We start from the raw sequence: 16,729 nt of genomic DNA on the forward strand, positions 1-16,729 counted from the left end.
AATATATAACTGTTGTCATTACACGATACAGTTACCTAACACATTTGAAATTCTTCTCATTCATTTCTATCTCTTTACAGATAACAGATGAATCAGACCTTCTGAGAAGTATGCCTAACTATAACTACCATTCTTCCCAATGTCAGAAACCTACAAAGATTTGTGGAATATTTACGCATGCATTTGCACGAAATAAAAGCCGTAAAGCTTTTCTTGGGGCAGGGGGTGTATGGAACATTTCTTCCATGCTAATTACCAAACTCGAATGTGAACTTAAGCTATGATTTTCCCAGAGACACAATGAAAGTATCTTGTTTGGGTGTTTCATCTTTTATACTATTTTATATGCCTTTCAGTTTGACAGATGAAACTATAAAATAGGTGACTTCAATAAGCAAATTAAGTTCCCTGCAAGCATTCTAATAATAATTGCAGCATGCAGTGCTTGCAAAATATGGTGCTTTCTGTCTGCAAAACACTACTAATTACCCAGTTTGTTAATCTTAGCTTATCTCCTTGATTTGCCATATATTTTCACATATGTATCTTAAAACACAACTTATTTTCCTTCCCTGGCATAAACTTCCACTGAGCACATCTCCCCATATTCTACTTCTTTATAAAAATAATGTAAATGCACTGAATACCAGGGACAGGATCGAGTTAGCACTGCATCAAATAAATATAATAATGTGCTGTGATTAAATTATCTGATTTACTCCAATTAATGTGATAATTACTTGGGATAGAATTGTAACAAAAAAAAATGATGAGCACTATTGAAGTTAATATATCATCAGTATGTTTCTTTGGTGACTTATAGCAAGGCCATTACATTTTGCAGGCAAGGCAACACAGTGACTCAGGGGAAGAAGCTTGTCCATTCCAAACCCTAGAATACATGGTCAAACTGGAAGCAAAAGATAAGGAACTTTGAAAAAAATTCAATAAGAATTTGTAAAATATATTTTACTCTTTATTATTTGAATTAAGCTTTATTTCCATAATTTAAATTCCCTTATTTTAAGATTACTATAATTCATTTGGATCCCCATGAAGATATCCCATCAGCTGTGGGGCTATGAATGAGGACATTTTATCAGCTCCTCAGCCTCCTCTGCACAGGCCATTTAAACCACAGGACTCACCACTGCAAGCAGCCTGTGACCCCCATGGGGTCATGGGGTTCTGGGACTGGGCCCTCACACCTTCTCTGCTGAGGGCAGTCAGGGCAGTCACGAGCCAGCTGTCCCTGTCCATGCCATGTGTGACTGCAGAAGCCAGAACTTACTTCAATTCCCTTTCTTTGATAGAAATCTATCAGCTAAAAAACTGAGAAAGAGAGACAGAGACTGGTTCTGCAAAAGGCTCTTGGAAGGCCATGAAAATATGAAAATATTTGGGGAACATATTTGCGAACAGCATTTTAACAAAGGATGAGCATGTCGAATATATAGCAAACCCTCAAAACTCAATGGGAGAAACAAACAAACAAACAACAAAAACAATCCAAACAGCAAGTGGGCAAACTATGTAACCCCCCCTTTCACTGGAGAAGGCGCACAGACGGCGAACGAGCACAGGAAATGATGTTCAACATCGTTAGCCATTGAGCAAATGCAGATTAACACCATAATGAGATATCACTACCTCCTTATCAGAATGGCTAATTTTCTTTAGCCATAACACCAAGTGCTGGCGAGGCTGCTGGGAAATGGGCTCACACATGCATTGACTGTGAGGCTGTAAAATGACACAGGGACTCTGGAAACAGGTCTGGCAATTTCTCATACATCAAGACATGCAAATGTCATATGCATCTGGGTCATATGTGACCCAGCAATTACATTCCTCGGCATTTATCCAAGAGAAATAAAAACCCATGGTTATGCAGAAGCCATTCATAGTGTTTTGTTCCTAACAGCCCCAGACTGGAAACAAACCCCACATCCTTCAGCAAGATGAAGGTCAAACAAGGCAGGAGCGGGGGAGCCACGGGACACCATGCAAGGAAACAGAGCACACTTCACACACAACACTCGGGTGGGTGGCAAGGACGGTGCGCCTGCAGGTTCTGGTCACAAATGGTTACATGCACGACGGTCCCAGTTGTGAGGTACCCTCGAAAGAGCACACTGACAGGTGGGGAGCAGATGCGTGGGGTGCAGAGGGAGCAGTTCTGTGCCGTGGCTAGAGTCGTTATGGGAACCCTCACTCGTGATACAAGTGCACAGGGCGGCGCACACACATGTGCAACTGCTGAGGTCGAATCAGCTCGGGGGACGTTCGGAAGTCACTTCACCTCCAGTAGGGGAGGTGTTACCACGCCGGGCAACAGTGCAGGTACAAGCCCTCCTTACAGACTTCACTCAAGTCCCTGGGAACCTATCGTTATTTTGGAACAAACAGTCAAAGAGAGAGACTGGCAGCAAGGGAGACGTTACAAAGACACCGTGCGGGGCACATGACGGGTGTTCGAGTCTCGAGGGTCACCTGTGAGGCAGGTGGGCATGGGTTCACCTGGCTCTGGCGTGAGTTGGAAGGAGCCGTGTCTTCTCCGCAGGCCTTCCCTGAATCGCCGAGGGAGCTGCGAGCTTGCGCTCCGCCATCAATCCAGGCACATCCAGGACCTACGCTGCTGCTCCTAGTTTCCATGTTATTGAACACGCTAATTGCCTGCCTTGAATTTAACATAAATTATCAGCATAATCACCGCGTCCTGGTCAACATGAGTTCATTTATCTAAATTTCTCATTCAGTGAGGCAAAGTTACCAAGTCTCTCCCCCAACACTGGAAGTCCATTTCAACATTATGATTCTGGAATGCTATAAGCACTCAAAGGACTTAATCTGAGAATATTTTCAGTTTTCTCCTGGCACCTTCAAAATGTGATTTAAATAATGGGACTTAAGAGATGTGCATTTTCATATTTCTTGAATTCCCCTTGATGTTCTGAGCACTTGATTTTTAGCTCCAGCTCTTTACCGTGAGGCTATTTAACTCAATGACTCAGTTTCCTCATGTGTAAAATGGAGGGCTTTCACTGACTTCATAACGGAGTTACCATGATTAATTATCTTCCTCTTTAGCTTCTGACAGTAGTTACTCGCTAGCAAACATGCCATCATGCAAGGTAATTTAATGCCAACAGAAAGGGGATTCTTTCTAAGCGCTGCTGGAATTAGTGTCCCTGTGCCCACACGTGACCACCAGTAACCCCACGCCCCTCCCAATTAGTTCGGGGGGGGGTACGCTGCTTTACAACATTTGATGAAAACACAAACCCAACACGGGACATACTGGGCTTCTCAAAAACCAAGAGACAGAAGTGTGAGGACGCACCCTGACCTCTCTGAGCTGAGTCACCTAGGAGCACGCTCACATAAAATACTGCATTCGCGAGTCATTTTGCAAAGTGAGTTTTTTCCCCTTTCGTTAATCAATGACGCTCCATAATTGTACGCTGAAGTTACTGAAAAAGTATTTTACTTCCTACTAGGGTTACAGTGCCATTTAACCGTCTATAATGCAATCAGGCTCTATCTTGTTTTACGTATCTTCTTGGTTGCTTAAGAAATAATCTATGTAAGTGGTGTGTTAAATAATTGACGAACCACCTCCTTCTGCTTCTAGTCGCCATCAATGCTGTTCTTCCCCAAGTTTCCAGACAGCTCTCCCCTCTGCAGCAAGGGTTTCCTCAGCACTGTGAGAGATATTTTAGCTCCCACAGTGACAAAGGCCTATTTAGAAACTGCAAGCATAATTTACTTACCTGATTTATGAAGCAATTCATGAAATCTAGTACTTTCGTGCTACATGAGGATGGATTTTTGTTAAGAAAACAAGGATCTTTCACTATTGCAAAACTCCCTATTATTACATTTTATGATAGAACACAGTAGATTGGTGCAATTATCCCTCGTGTTTTATTAAACCTTTATACAACTGTTAGAGGTTAATGGGGCTATCATTTTTCCTACTGTCAAAATCTGCTTTGAAGCAAGACCTGGAGCACTTAGTGCCGGAAACCCAGCGTGGGGAGAGCAGGCACGGCTTTTTCGGGAGCGGGATTACAAATCACCCTAGTCTGCAGCCGTTCCAACAAATCACCCCTAATAATAGACAAGAAGGTCCCCTAAAAACAAAGCTGGATGATGAGAGCACTGCGGGCCATTTAATGACGAGTGTAGTGACGCTAACGACAGTATTAGGAAGCAAGACATGGTTTTTGGGGGGATGGGCAAAGCAAATCGTGTTGATTTCTGAAGGTGACTCACATAGGTGTTAACAGAACAAGAACACATGCAGGTGCCTGGGAAATCCTGGCCAGGTGACACGCATTCCCAGAACAGTCTCAGGGCGGAAAGCACCCGGCATCCCGCACAGCTGGTGAGATGAACAATGAGGCTGATTCTGTTCCCTGCACAGCCTTGCCCAGAGTTCAGATTACCTGGGCCTTCTGGTCATTCATCTCCCCGCACACTCACCTTCCCTCGCCCCTCCCTGCATCCCCGCCCCCCTCCCCAGCTCTGCACCAAGGGGACAAGTGTGAGGACACCGGCCATCCTGCCCCTTTTGCCGCATTCTTTACATGGCCCTGGACCAGTGGGGACCGCCCTGAGCCACGACGGCAGCCGGGGTGGCCTGCCTTTTCTTCACCTCGTTTTAACCTGGTTAACGAGAATCCCTGGTTTCTGACTTCCCAGCTTTCACTAGTCATGTCTGCAGAGAGAGGGCTGATAGGAGAGCATTCCTGGGCTGGGCCCTCGGTGAGAACGTCACAAAGCTTAGCGTCCAACAAGAAGGCAAGACAGATGGTTAATCTCTTTTCTTCTCCGCACATCAGAACATAAGAAGAGAATACTTCACACGAGTATACCCCATCTGCTTTTATAGTTTTTCAAACGTAAGAAAATAAAGACTACGAATGTAGCAATTATAGTGGTAAGTGGGTACACGTAGTATGACTCCAGGCAGACAGAAAATCATTTATAATGGTTAGATTTTAGAAGATAGATTAACCAGTCACAGCATGTTAAAAAGGTGAATCAGACATTATATAGTTGTGATTGTATTTTGAGCTGCATAAAGCAGTTAAGACATCATTATGCCATGTCATTCTAAAAGCAGAAATACAAACATTTTAAAATCTGCCTTTCCAAATAATTATTTCAGAGTCAAAAGAAAAGCCAGAGGTAAAAAATGGAACTACTTAGTATCATTACAGAAGACAACAACTGATCAATTGCTTTTCATTAACAGAACTATTTCACAACTTGGACTATTTTGTTTCAGGTATTTTTTTTCAAGGGAGAAAACAAATATTGATTATCCATAGACACAAAGGCAATGAAATAAATGGTTTATAATCAAATGTAGAAGAATTCTAGGGTCATTTATTTTATAATGGTCTGTTGTTATTTTTACTCAAAGGTTTATGAGATAACACATTATATTGTTCAATTTTTCCATAATGTTTTCTTCTATTTTAGAGTAAATAATGAATCTGCATCAATGTCCTACCCTGCCTGGGTATCAGCTGTTGTAACCACCGTGCTCAGAACATAGCACGTGCAGTCAGTTCATCTGAGTGAGTTAACAACACATCAATGTGGAGTCTGTAAGGGCATTTGTCTTTAACTTTACAGAGGGAAACAGTCTCTAGCTGAAAAACAACAACCAAGGTTTTAGTTTACCTTCCTCCCTACAGATCTGTATACTCTGGAGTTAGAAGGGCACTAGGGGATTATGTAGCCTCCTGGCTCTCCCAGTGGGGTTGCTAACATTGTATCCCACCTAGGAGAGCAAGATGCAGAAGAGGAAGAAGACATTATACTATGTCTACTGTTACACCATTTAAAAATAGGCAGTGGCAACTTAATAACCACTTGGTATCAAGAGGGTCCTTTCTCAGAAGGGGAGCCCTGCCTGAGACAGCAAGGAAGCTCGCATGGGAACTTCACCGAGCTTTTCCCAGATGTCCTTCTGTGGAGTGGTGCGCCCCATTTATGTTGCAATCTTTCCAAAGCTCAAAGTGATTAGAAACGTAGAGCGATAGGCAGAATGAACACCATAATTACCTTTGAGATTTTTTGAAAACACAAATCGATAATGAACAAAGCTGATGAAAACACAAACTTGTACATCATTCCATTCTACAAGGTAATGGAGGAAATCAATTGCCCTCATTATGTAGAAGGGCTGAACTATCCCCACTTGCCCCCCCCCCAACCCCCGTACTGTGTGATCACTTTTGTGCACGTGAAGGATGGATGTGAAGGACTAGGGGGTTAACTGGTAAGGTGAAACCAGGGCTGGATAAAGAAACTGACCAACAGAGATTCCAGAGCAAAATTCCCAAAAGATTCATCAACCCCTTGGAGAAGAGAGGATGTGTAGGGCTTCTGTTCCACAACACGGGGGAGGGGGAAATGAGCCTCTCCTCGGGTATGCGGTCAGTGAACACGTGCGGAGTGCGTGTCAGCCCGGGCCGTCGGGAGGGGGAAGTGCAGTGTGGGACCCACACAGGCCAGCTGGGACGGGCTTCCCGAGGACAGTCCCACCCCCACGGAGCACCTTGGGCCACATGGACAACCCAGGCAGGTGTAGGAAGGAAACACGTGCTGACCCGGAGGGAGGTGGGCTGCGCAGCTGAAAGATGGGCCCCGCGATACACCCGAATACGGGCATCGCTTATCTACCCAATGAAACGGGGCATCTGCTTAGAAGCTGTGCTCCGGCCACCGCAGGTGGGAAGGAACCCCTAACACACCACTGACACATCCTCACTTACTCTCGCCGTGCATCACGGGACACAACGCCTCGGTCCAGCACTGTGGCCACCTGACTGCTACAATCGTATGAGCCTTCCATCACTAACCCACCAATCCCCGGAGGGAGCCTGCCAGACCCCTCTACCCCCAGCCGGGCGCTCTCTCTTCCGGGCACCTGGGGAGGCCTGGCTCCCTCCTGCCGGGAGGCACGCTTCCCTACTTTGTCTAGTGCTTCTGTCCACCTGTTTCTCTTTGAGCCCCTGAATCTTGGGGGTAGTTGGCCCTGTGTGGGTGATCAGAACAGGGCCCCCTCAGGAACAGATGCCCGCCCTGGAGAATAAAGGAAGGCAGGGTTATTCACTAAGGGGTTGCTTACATCAGAGTCACCCAGTGCCTCACGGCTGGGGTTTGCTGATCGCCCATCACACGATATGTTTGGAGCAGGCCATCTGTAAACACCTTGCTTTATCGATCTGACCAAATTAAAACTTTAAGTTAAACATTGACGGGGGTCCTGGATGGCTCAGTTGGTTAAGCGTCTGACTTTGGCTCAGGTCATGATCTTACAGTTTGTGGGTTTGAGCCCCATGTTGGGCTCTGTGCTGACAGCTCAGAGCCTGGAGCCTGTTTCAGATTCTGTGTTTCCCTCTCTCTCTGACCCTCCCCTGATCACGCTGTCTCACTCTCTCTCTCTCTCTCTCTCTCTCTCTCAGAAATAAATTGAAAACATTAAAAAATCTTTAAAAAATTAAACATTGATTACAAAGTTATTGTTTTCCTTTCATAAATGACGAAACCTGAACTTGGCTACCCTCCGTACTTTTACAACCACGGAATCCTTGTCTTCAAAGCCCACGTCTGTTTCTCTAGGAAACACAGTACATGATTTTCCAGCTAAGCCTTCTGTGTAACAGTTTATTATTTACTACATCATAGACCTCAGAAGGCCCTCAGTTTCTTTAATCCTCATTTTTCCTAAAAATTAACTTTCATATCTCAGGACCGAAACCAAACGTTTAAAAAAGTACAGCCTACTTTTTCACACCAAATGGGTAATTGTGCCTTTGTCGCTTCATGTTCAGATAAGGACAGAGAGACCTTGTCTTTACGAAGAGAGCTTCTGCCTACATTTTGCTCTCGCAGAGAAGCTCGGGATTGGACCTAATAGTGACATGACGGAGAGGTCTCCCTGCCGTGTGGCTCTATATTACCGTGGGTCATCTCCGCAGGGTGTTCAACTATAAAATATATATCGTAAAACTGTGGTAAATACCACATCCCCCACCCTACTGAACATCCAGAATTAAAAGCTAGCAAGAAAACTATTAACACTTTACTAATAAAACCCTTCCTTTCTCTGTCACTCAGTTGTTTTCTGCTTTTCATTTGGATTCCTTTTGTAGTCCAATTTGATTTGAATGATACTTTCCGTGATTATCAAACAGAAAGCGTAATGAAAATATTAAAGATTGATTTTGTGTGTGCTTGTGGTACCTAAGAACCTGAGTTAGCCCGAGTCGGGGAATACATCCTTTGATAGACTGAATCTTTGCATCCTCTCAAAATTGCTTCCTGGAAATCGTAACCCCCAGTGGGACGGGATCTGAGGTGGGCCTTTGGGAGGTAACAGGTCATGAGCATGAACCTCCATGATGGGATTAGTGCCTTTACAAGAAAAGACAGGAGAGATGATTTCTCCCTGCACCTATAAGGATGCAAAGAGAGGCGAGCCATCTCTAAACCAGGGAGCAAGTCCTCACCAGAACTTGAGTCTGCCTTGATCTCTGGTGTTCCAGCAGCTGGAACCATGTGAAATAAGTGCAAACCAGCCAATCCCGGGTACTTGTTGTGGGGGTGCGAGAGATCTAGGACAGGCCCTTATCTGGCATCTACATCCCGGGGTCTGTCTCTGCATTGCCACCCTCTTCGGTGGCAATGGGGCAGGACCATCATCAGTCAACAGACCACGGTCTACAGGCAACGAGTAGGCTACCATGCGAATGGGCTGCTGAGAGGCAGAAGGGGGTCATTCTACAAACTGATTTTTCAAAGACTCATATTGTTGATTATTTTTGCTTCCTTATTAGTTGTCGGGAATATCTGTCATGGACAAAACTTCATGCGGAAGCCCAATATATCAGGCAGATAAAATCAGAGTTGGCTGAGCGGAGAAGCCCATGCCAAGCCTTCCATCTCTACTAAATGCCAGGCGGGGGGAAGCGGCTATGCTGCATGGATCCCAGACACTGGTTAAGGAGCGAAAAAAGATCAGGCAAATAGGGACACCGGGAAGGGGCAGAAAAAGCAACTCAACAGCTTGGAAGTCATAAAAAGAGCCTGGTGCCGGGGCAAGGACCACACGGCCTGCTGGCTGAGCTGCATTTCGTGGGGCAGGAAAATGCACACAGAGGCGAGAACAGAGCAGCTAATGGTGCTGGAGTTAGGAGAGCCTTCGGAGGGGGCGCGGAGCCCCTGAGCAGGACACGGGCACGACCCGGGAGTCCCTCAGCATCAGCGAGTGGGAGACACCTCCAGTCTTCCAGCACGTGAGACCGTGCGCTACCGTGCGCCAGGCCCACCCAAAGGGACCCTATATGGACCCGGTCTCTATGATATATACAGCCTTCCCTTTGGATGGACTCAGGGCTTGCCCCAACGCTATTTTATTCTTCAGGCCATGGGCGATTGAGAACATTTTAACAGGAAGACAAACGGTAAGGCCAGGCTCCTAAACCCCACAGATACATGTGAGAGTGGAGAGGGAGGCTGGGGCCAGACGCCGGCAGCAGAACTGGGGGTCCTCCCCACGGTGACCGCGGAGGCCAGGGACCCAGCACAGATTCGAGCTGCACTTAGCAGATTCAGATAGGATAATGTCACCCTCCTTCCCAGCAAGGTGACGCCAGCACACACGTTTGGACGTAGAAGAGCAGAAAGAGGGGAAGGGAGGTATGCAGCTCACGGGCCTCCTCCCCCAGGCTGCCTGCACTGTCCCGTGTGCCGCCTCTAACTGACGCATCAACCCTCATACAGAAAGAAAGGAGGACTTACGGACGGAGTTTTTATGGCTGCTGTCCTTGCCGGGCATCATCTTGACTCCTCTTGACTTCATCTCAATTGCCTTTTTCACTGAAAGAAACAAGGTAAAGCAGTTAGTAGGTAAGACTCAAAAGGGCCATCACAAAACAGTGCTCTTCCCTCACGGCATTCCGAGTCCCCACTGCCTGCTCACCAACCTCTGCGAAGTGGACACGTCCTAAGAGGTTAATGATGCAAAGCAAAGGAAGCACAAGAGCGTGTGAGTAATTAACACAAGGCTATCAGACAGCAAGATCGTATCTTAGAGAAACTAAAAATGGCACGGGGTGTGGTTCAGCTACAACACCAGCAAAGGCGCCTGGGGAAATCACCATCGTTTCACCAAGGACTCCGCAGACCACTCTCTCAGAGTAATGTAGGGGCAGTGACTCCAGAGCCTTCCATGCTATGTCGATGATAATTTTTAGATAAAATGAAAGCTGCTCATTTAGTTATTAGTGTAGTTATTTAATGGTACAAAGTTTAGCATACATATGCTCAAGGGGAACTCATAAGGGAAATCATGTTCTGAGAGCCAGGAATAAGATGTTCATTAAAAGAATGAAAATCCTTCCAGACACTTGTTACCTAAGGACAATGCTAAAAAAAAAAAAAAAAAAAAAAAAAAAAACCCAAAAAAAAGCCTATATGAGATTGCTTTCTAAGGTCATAGTCCTCAGGGTTAAATTTATATTCTTCTTTTAGGTCCTGCATCAAACATATTAAGAAATTCCACTTTTCTGGTCATGTCTAGGGAAAAAAAAGTGAGGAAGCATTTCTTGGGAAGAAAATAAAAAATAGTATTTTAATTTAAATGTTTATATTTTAAATATTGAAAATATATCCCTGTTATTTAATGAAAATAATGTATTAATAATTTATATTATGAATTTAATATTTAATTTGAACAGTTATCATTCATGTAAACAAGACTGCACCTAGTCTGAAAGTATTCAGACCCAGGTTCAAAGCTTCGCTAACCACTTGGTAGCTACGTGGTCTGGGTAAGTCGCTTAACTCAGAGTCTGCTCACTGCTCTGTAACATGAGTGTGGTGGTTACTTTGATGTGTCAACTTGACGGGGGACAGAGTGTCCAGAGATGTGGTCAATCAGTATTCTGGGCATTTCTGTGACAGGGCTTTTTGAATGTGATTAACATGTAGATCAGCTAAGTGAAGCAAACTGCTCTCCCCAATCTGGGTGGGCTGTATCCAATCAGCAGATGGCATGAACAGAGGAAAATGCGGACATTCTCCTGAGTAGGAAAGATTCTTCCTGCCTATCTTCATATTGGGACATCAGCTATTGTTGATGTTGCCTTTCCTGCCTTAAGATTTACACTGAAACATCAGCTCTCCCCGGGTCGAGCCTGCCAACCTTTGGGCCGGAACTACACCATCAGCCCCCGTGGGTCCCCACCTTCCCACTCACTCTGCATGTCTTGGGACCTCTCAGCTTCCATAATTGGGAGAGCCAATTCCTTATAAAAATCATAGAGAGCCTACATTCTGATTCTCTGGGGAGCCCTAATACAGCGAGCATGTGGATACAGAACACAGGGGTAGGCAGGCTGCATAAGGAAGGTGTAGACGTAATGAGCCTATCACGGTAGCAGTCTACCCAGAACATGGCAGACTCAGTACCTGACGGTGTTTGCTGTTACTTTCCTATCTCTGCATTCGGACATGTGCCCTTGCAGTGGCCCCAGGAAATGCCCTGTGGGACTGTCCTTCCATGGCTGATGTCACTGAATCCGTGTTCCCTCTCCACTCTGCCACCACCTTGCCATTGGACTCCCTGACGCCCTGGGTAGAGAGGTCTCTGCATCTCTGTGTATCTGAGTCTCACAGTCCACATCTCACCTCGCTCCACACAGGGACACTGGTTAATAGCTTACACTGTGGGAAGAGTCTTCAAAGCCCCCATGGTGTCAATCTTACTACAACTCAGCTAGGTCTTGTACAGAACTTTTCTCGTTTTAGGCAGCACACATGGGGTGTGGGGCACAAGAGGACTAGGGAGCACTCCTGGCATGGGCACCTGCCTGAGATCCGCAGTGTGCCCCAGGACCAGTGTGCGCTGGGGGGTGGCAGACAAAGGAGGAACCCAGGACACTGGATGTCCACCGGCCAAGGGAAAAGCAGACTGGGTGTCGGATCTGATGGTACATAGGTACCATCACTATGGACTTTACCTTGGAGCCAATTCCTCACAGTGACACCAATATGATGGCAAGTTGGGACTATTTCCACCTAAGAGACTGATGAATCAGTTTTCTCAAAATGTTCTATTCACAAGATATCTTAGATGATGCTGCCTGTTTAGCGGGGTATGGGGGTTCAAGCAGTCCCTTCTTGGCATAATATGAAGGGGTCTGGCCTTGGACTTTGAACTTTACCCCTATTACTATAATCACGTAATCTGACAAATCACTTACACACCACAAATTCAGTTGTTGAATTTTTCCAATGACTGTGGGTCCCTTTCCTATGAATTTCACTAGGGGGGGGAATGAGAGTGTGGAAGTAGTTTATAGACTCTGAAGGGCTCTTCCCAACGGGGTAGTTAAGAAGTGAGTGAATTAGCCCAGTGTGGTTATGTGGCTCAAGCAGAAGGCGATGGCCGGGGCCACAGCCAGACCACGGGACCCCTAGTGGTGCAGCCACTGCTGGTGCCCGGAGACCCCCCTTCCTGGAAGGTCTGGTCAGTGCGTAGTGCTCAGTGCCAGCCCCTTTCAGGGAATGCTGAGGTCCAGACAGCCACCTCACCGCGGTCATACCCTCCAGGGGCCGACCACAACAAGGACTAATGCGCCGTATGCAAGTCCCGAGGGGGAGTGAGTTCAACTCCAGGTACCCTGTGCATAGCTGGGACTGTTTAGGACCTCCAGGAAACCCAGGACAGCTGCTTTCCCCTCCTTCCAAGGGTGTTAACCCCAAAGGGCGTCCCCCAGTGGGCATCCTGCTTCCCTAGCATCCACCTCCCTAGCAGAGAACCATCAATAGGCATCAGGGGTCTTCCCCTTTCTGCTCCCTCCTCATCTGACATCTTCCTCATCCTTATCTCTGTTTGGTGGGAAACAAGTAGAGCACATGCCCTCACCACAGCGTGACCTTGTCTGTCAGACTCCCCCGAACAATGTTTTAATTTGAACTGCGGAACGCTTCCACGTGCGTCACCCATCATAACCGCCATCTCCGGCTGAAATAACTTTGTCTTGAAGTTACTCAGGAGAGAAGAGATGAATGCACAAGAAATAATGAACAGAAGGATCGATGGGAGATAATAAAGAGCATAACATTAAAGCAAATGTCACCCAAAATAAATAGATAAAATAAACAGAACTCAATGCACTCAGAAAACAAAGAGGAAGAAAAAGAGTAGCTTTCAGGGCATAACAGTTTCTAAATACATAGGTCCTACCAGGGTGCCTAATAAATTCTGGAATTTTGCAAAGAAGTGTATGTAGTTGTATGAAGGTAATTCCACCAAGGATTTTTTTTTCCCCCAACAAGATGGTGCTGTGCTGCTGAAGAGTATCTGGTCCACTGAGTCCTAATGTGTCCAACGTCACTGGGTCTTCTAATTGCACAGCACTAATTCTTGGTGACATTCAAAGAAAGGGCAGTTGGCTTGGGCATTCCCCCAAGGGTCCCTCCGCCCATGCCCCCTCTTTTCCTCTATTCAGTGTCCTCCCGCCCCTCACCCCACTCTCCGCAGACCTGGATGGAAAGTTCCTCTCTCCAGAAAAGATGCAGGAGGTGAGGGAGAGGGTAGAGCAGACAGATGGGCGCGTCTCCAGGAAGACTGCCCACCCGGGGCAACCTCTGCCAGCAGCCTGAGGTTTCCCATGGATACAAGTGTTCAGCCATTTGTTCCCACGCCTTAGAATGGATGACAAATCCATCTCCTGATTGACAGCCATGCTAATTCTTGGGTCAACCTCAGACATATGGAGTCGGGGACTCTGGAGCTGGGCCTGGCCTTCAAGCTACAGTTTTTTAGTACGGCTACCTGGATTTACTTTTATGGTTTTATTTTTGCTGCCCTTTCTCTTCATTAGTTTGTTTTGGGGGACGGGGAAGAGTTGGATAAATGCTATCACTAGAGTCTGAGACTCACGTCTATCTTGCCTAAAATCATTTCTCAGTGATTCAGATTTAGCATCTTCAGATATTATCATTACAGTGTCCTTTCCTATGAGGACATTTAATAAGGTGAAAAGTTCTAGGGATAATATTTGAAGATTAGGAGTAGAAAATATTGGAAAATATCAACAGAGGATATATTTTCCTTCTGTCCCTTCCTTCCTCCCATCAGCTTCTTTCGCTGTAATCTCTCAGGGTTAGGTTCAACCTCACTTTAGGTAATTTGGAAATTTGAGGAAACCACTGTATCGAAATGACAACAGTTTTTCATAACTGTTTAAAGCGGCAACACGGTAAGAGGTAAATCTTCCTGTTTCTACATAATGCAACTAACTGCCTTCTCAATCCTTTCCAAAGGGCATGTCCTTCCCCTCCTCTGTCCCAACTGGGTCCTAATCCAGCTCCGCCTGGGTGCTTCCCCGGCCCCTGCCACGCCCGCGCAAGGGGACGCCAGGCCTTCAGCTGGTCCTCGCGCTCCTTAGACCTGCTAGGAAACCAAGGCATAGCTCCTGCAGCGGGCGTCCAGGGAGCTTCTGGCACCAACGTCTGACACAACACTTCCCCGGCGAGGGAGGGCTCAGCTCATTTCAAATAATAAAATAAACTCACAACTGTTTGAAACAAAATTAACTCACTAAATACAAGGACAGAAACCACTGAAGCATCCCACAACCCACAGAGGAAACTGTTGCACCCAAACACGGCAATGACTGACGCATCTCAAGGATTCAAGGTGTGCAAATAAAGATATAAGCCCTGTTTACTGCACTTACAACTGACTCGGATTCTCACACTCTCATTAATGTTATTAATTGAACATAAATGTATATGTAATATATACTATCAATATTTAAAATACTTAAGTAGACAACAGATATACAAATGAAATTATCTGAACTTGTCTCATTCTCAGAAATATTCTTCTTCTCTTCATCTTGCAAGTATTCAATTGTTTTTTATTTAATTTGGCAAGTAAGCAGTTATATTCTATAAGCTATTAATCTTCTGTATTTAGGTTGTCTTTTTATACTGTCCCCTTAGTAAATATCATTTATTTTAAATTTCCATTTAAAAGAATTTTATGTCAATTTCTTCTTGAATTGGTAGAAATGTCATTCTCCAGAAAAAAATGGTTTTGGTTCATGGGTTGTTTGGCACATTTTCTGTTTTCCTTTATTACTAGGGGGAAATAAAAAACTTCTCTAGTATTTCCTAGAGTTCTGTCAATCTTTTTTAAAGACAAAAATAAATGTTTTGAAAATGATATATCTTGAGTAATTCCAATGGCTTGCATTTTTTATTATAAAGCTTACTTTTTCCCCTAATAACATTTATTCCATCATTTTTTAGAAATGCTTTCAAAATATTCCATTGCTTCCTCAATAGATTTAATTACCTAGCACCCCAACCTAATTAACATTTCTTCATTAGATTTAATTATTGTTTATAATAAGAGTGTTCAAAATTCAGATTAAATACACATTTAAAAAATGTTTGGAGGGGCGCCTGGGTGGCTTAGTCGGTTAAGCGTCCGACTTTCGCTTAGGTCATGATCTCGCGGTTCGTGGGTTCGAGCCCCGCGTCGGGCTCTGTGCTGACTGCCAGCTCGGAGCCTGGAGCCTGTTTCAGTCTGTGACTCCCTCTCTCTCTGACCCTCCCCTGCTCACGCTGTCTCTCTCTCTCTCCTAGAAAAAAAAAAATGTCTGGAGGCGCCTGGGTGGCTCAGTCGTTTAACTGTCTGACTTCTGCTCAGGTCAGGATCTGACTGATGGTTCATGGGTTCGAGTCCTGCGTGGGGCCCTGTGCCGACAGCTCAGCTCTGCTTCAGATTCTCCCTCTCTCTGCCCCTCCCCTGCTCTCTCTCGCTCTCTCTCAAAAACAAACATCAAAACCCCATGCTTACACTCCAAAGCGAAATGTCCCCATAGTTCCACCAGGTAAGGATCAGTAAAAGTGTAAGTACTAACTCACTTTCCTCATCTGGTTAATTAGTATTAACGTATGGGTGGTGTGGACCCTGAATCACATCTGAACGCACACCTGCTCTGATTATGGCCGCTGTCACGGACGACGGGCCCATTTCCCGGCTGAAACTAGAGTCTCCACATCCCCACGAGAGCTCAGCACCCCAAAACCCGCTGCCATGCCTTCTCTTTCTGCATTCGCCGTTTTTTCAGATGCCTTCCGCTTGATCAACTCCATTATCGCACAAACGTGCTGTTTCCTTCCCACCTTCACAAACCGAGACAAAACGAACCGCGACGGAACAAACGGAGCGCGGGACCAGAGGGCCAGCTCGCAGGGACACCCAGGGGCCCCGGGGTCCCCCTGTCCTGCCCCGGCGCGAGGGAGAGACCCCCCCCCCCCAACCAAGCGTGGTCCTGCTCCCGCGGCACCCTCACCGCCGGGCCGCCGCCCCCAGGCTGCCCGGGCCACAGCCCGCAGCCCGCGGACCCACCTGGCGGCCCCCACGCGCCCGCACCCCTGGGCTCACGTGCTCTGGCGAGTCGCGCCTAGCGACCGAGCCCCAGCACCCACCAGGATGAGGCAACGCTCCGCCGCAGCGCTGCGGGGATGGGTCTCCCAGCTCAGGTCCCCCGCCCCCCGGCCTCACCCTCCCCAGCGGTGCACTCACCCCCCCCCGTCCTCACCCTCCCCAGGTCCCCCACCCCCCCGTCCTCACCCAGCCGCGCACTCACCCCCCTCCCGCAGCCGCGGAGACCCGATA

The 16,729-nt window shown here is 46.5% G+C and overlaps 1 protein-coding gene across 1 annotated transcript in view; it reads right to left on the bottom strand.

Annotated features, from left to right (window-relative positions):
• Nucleotides 1-16,081, bottom strand: part of LOC120224573 (CUB and sushi domain-containing protein 1-like) — a 124,331-nt gene extending 108,250 nt beyond the window's left edge. The window contains exons 1-2 of the mRNA XM_039222836.1: nt 16,042-16,081; nt 9,826-9,903 (exon numbers count right to left, since the gene is read on the bottom strand). Of these exons, the coding sequence (XP_039078767.1) occupies nt 9,826-9,903; nt 16,042-16,081 (118 nt within the window). The remainder of the gene's footprint in view (nt 1-9,825; nt 9,904-16,041) is intronic.
• Nucleotides 16,082-16,729: the final 648 nt, after the last annotated feature.

Source organism: Hyaena hyaena, unplaced genomic scaffold (genome assembly GCF_003009895.1).
Source record: "Hyaena hyaena isolate Hyena2069 unplaced genomic scaffold, ASM300989v1 scaffold_1192, whole genome shotgun sequence".
Classification (NCBI taxonomy): Eukaryota; Metazoa; Chordata; class Mammalia; order Carnivora; family Hyaenidae; genus Hyaena; species Hyaena hyaena.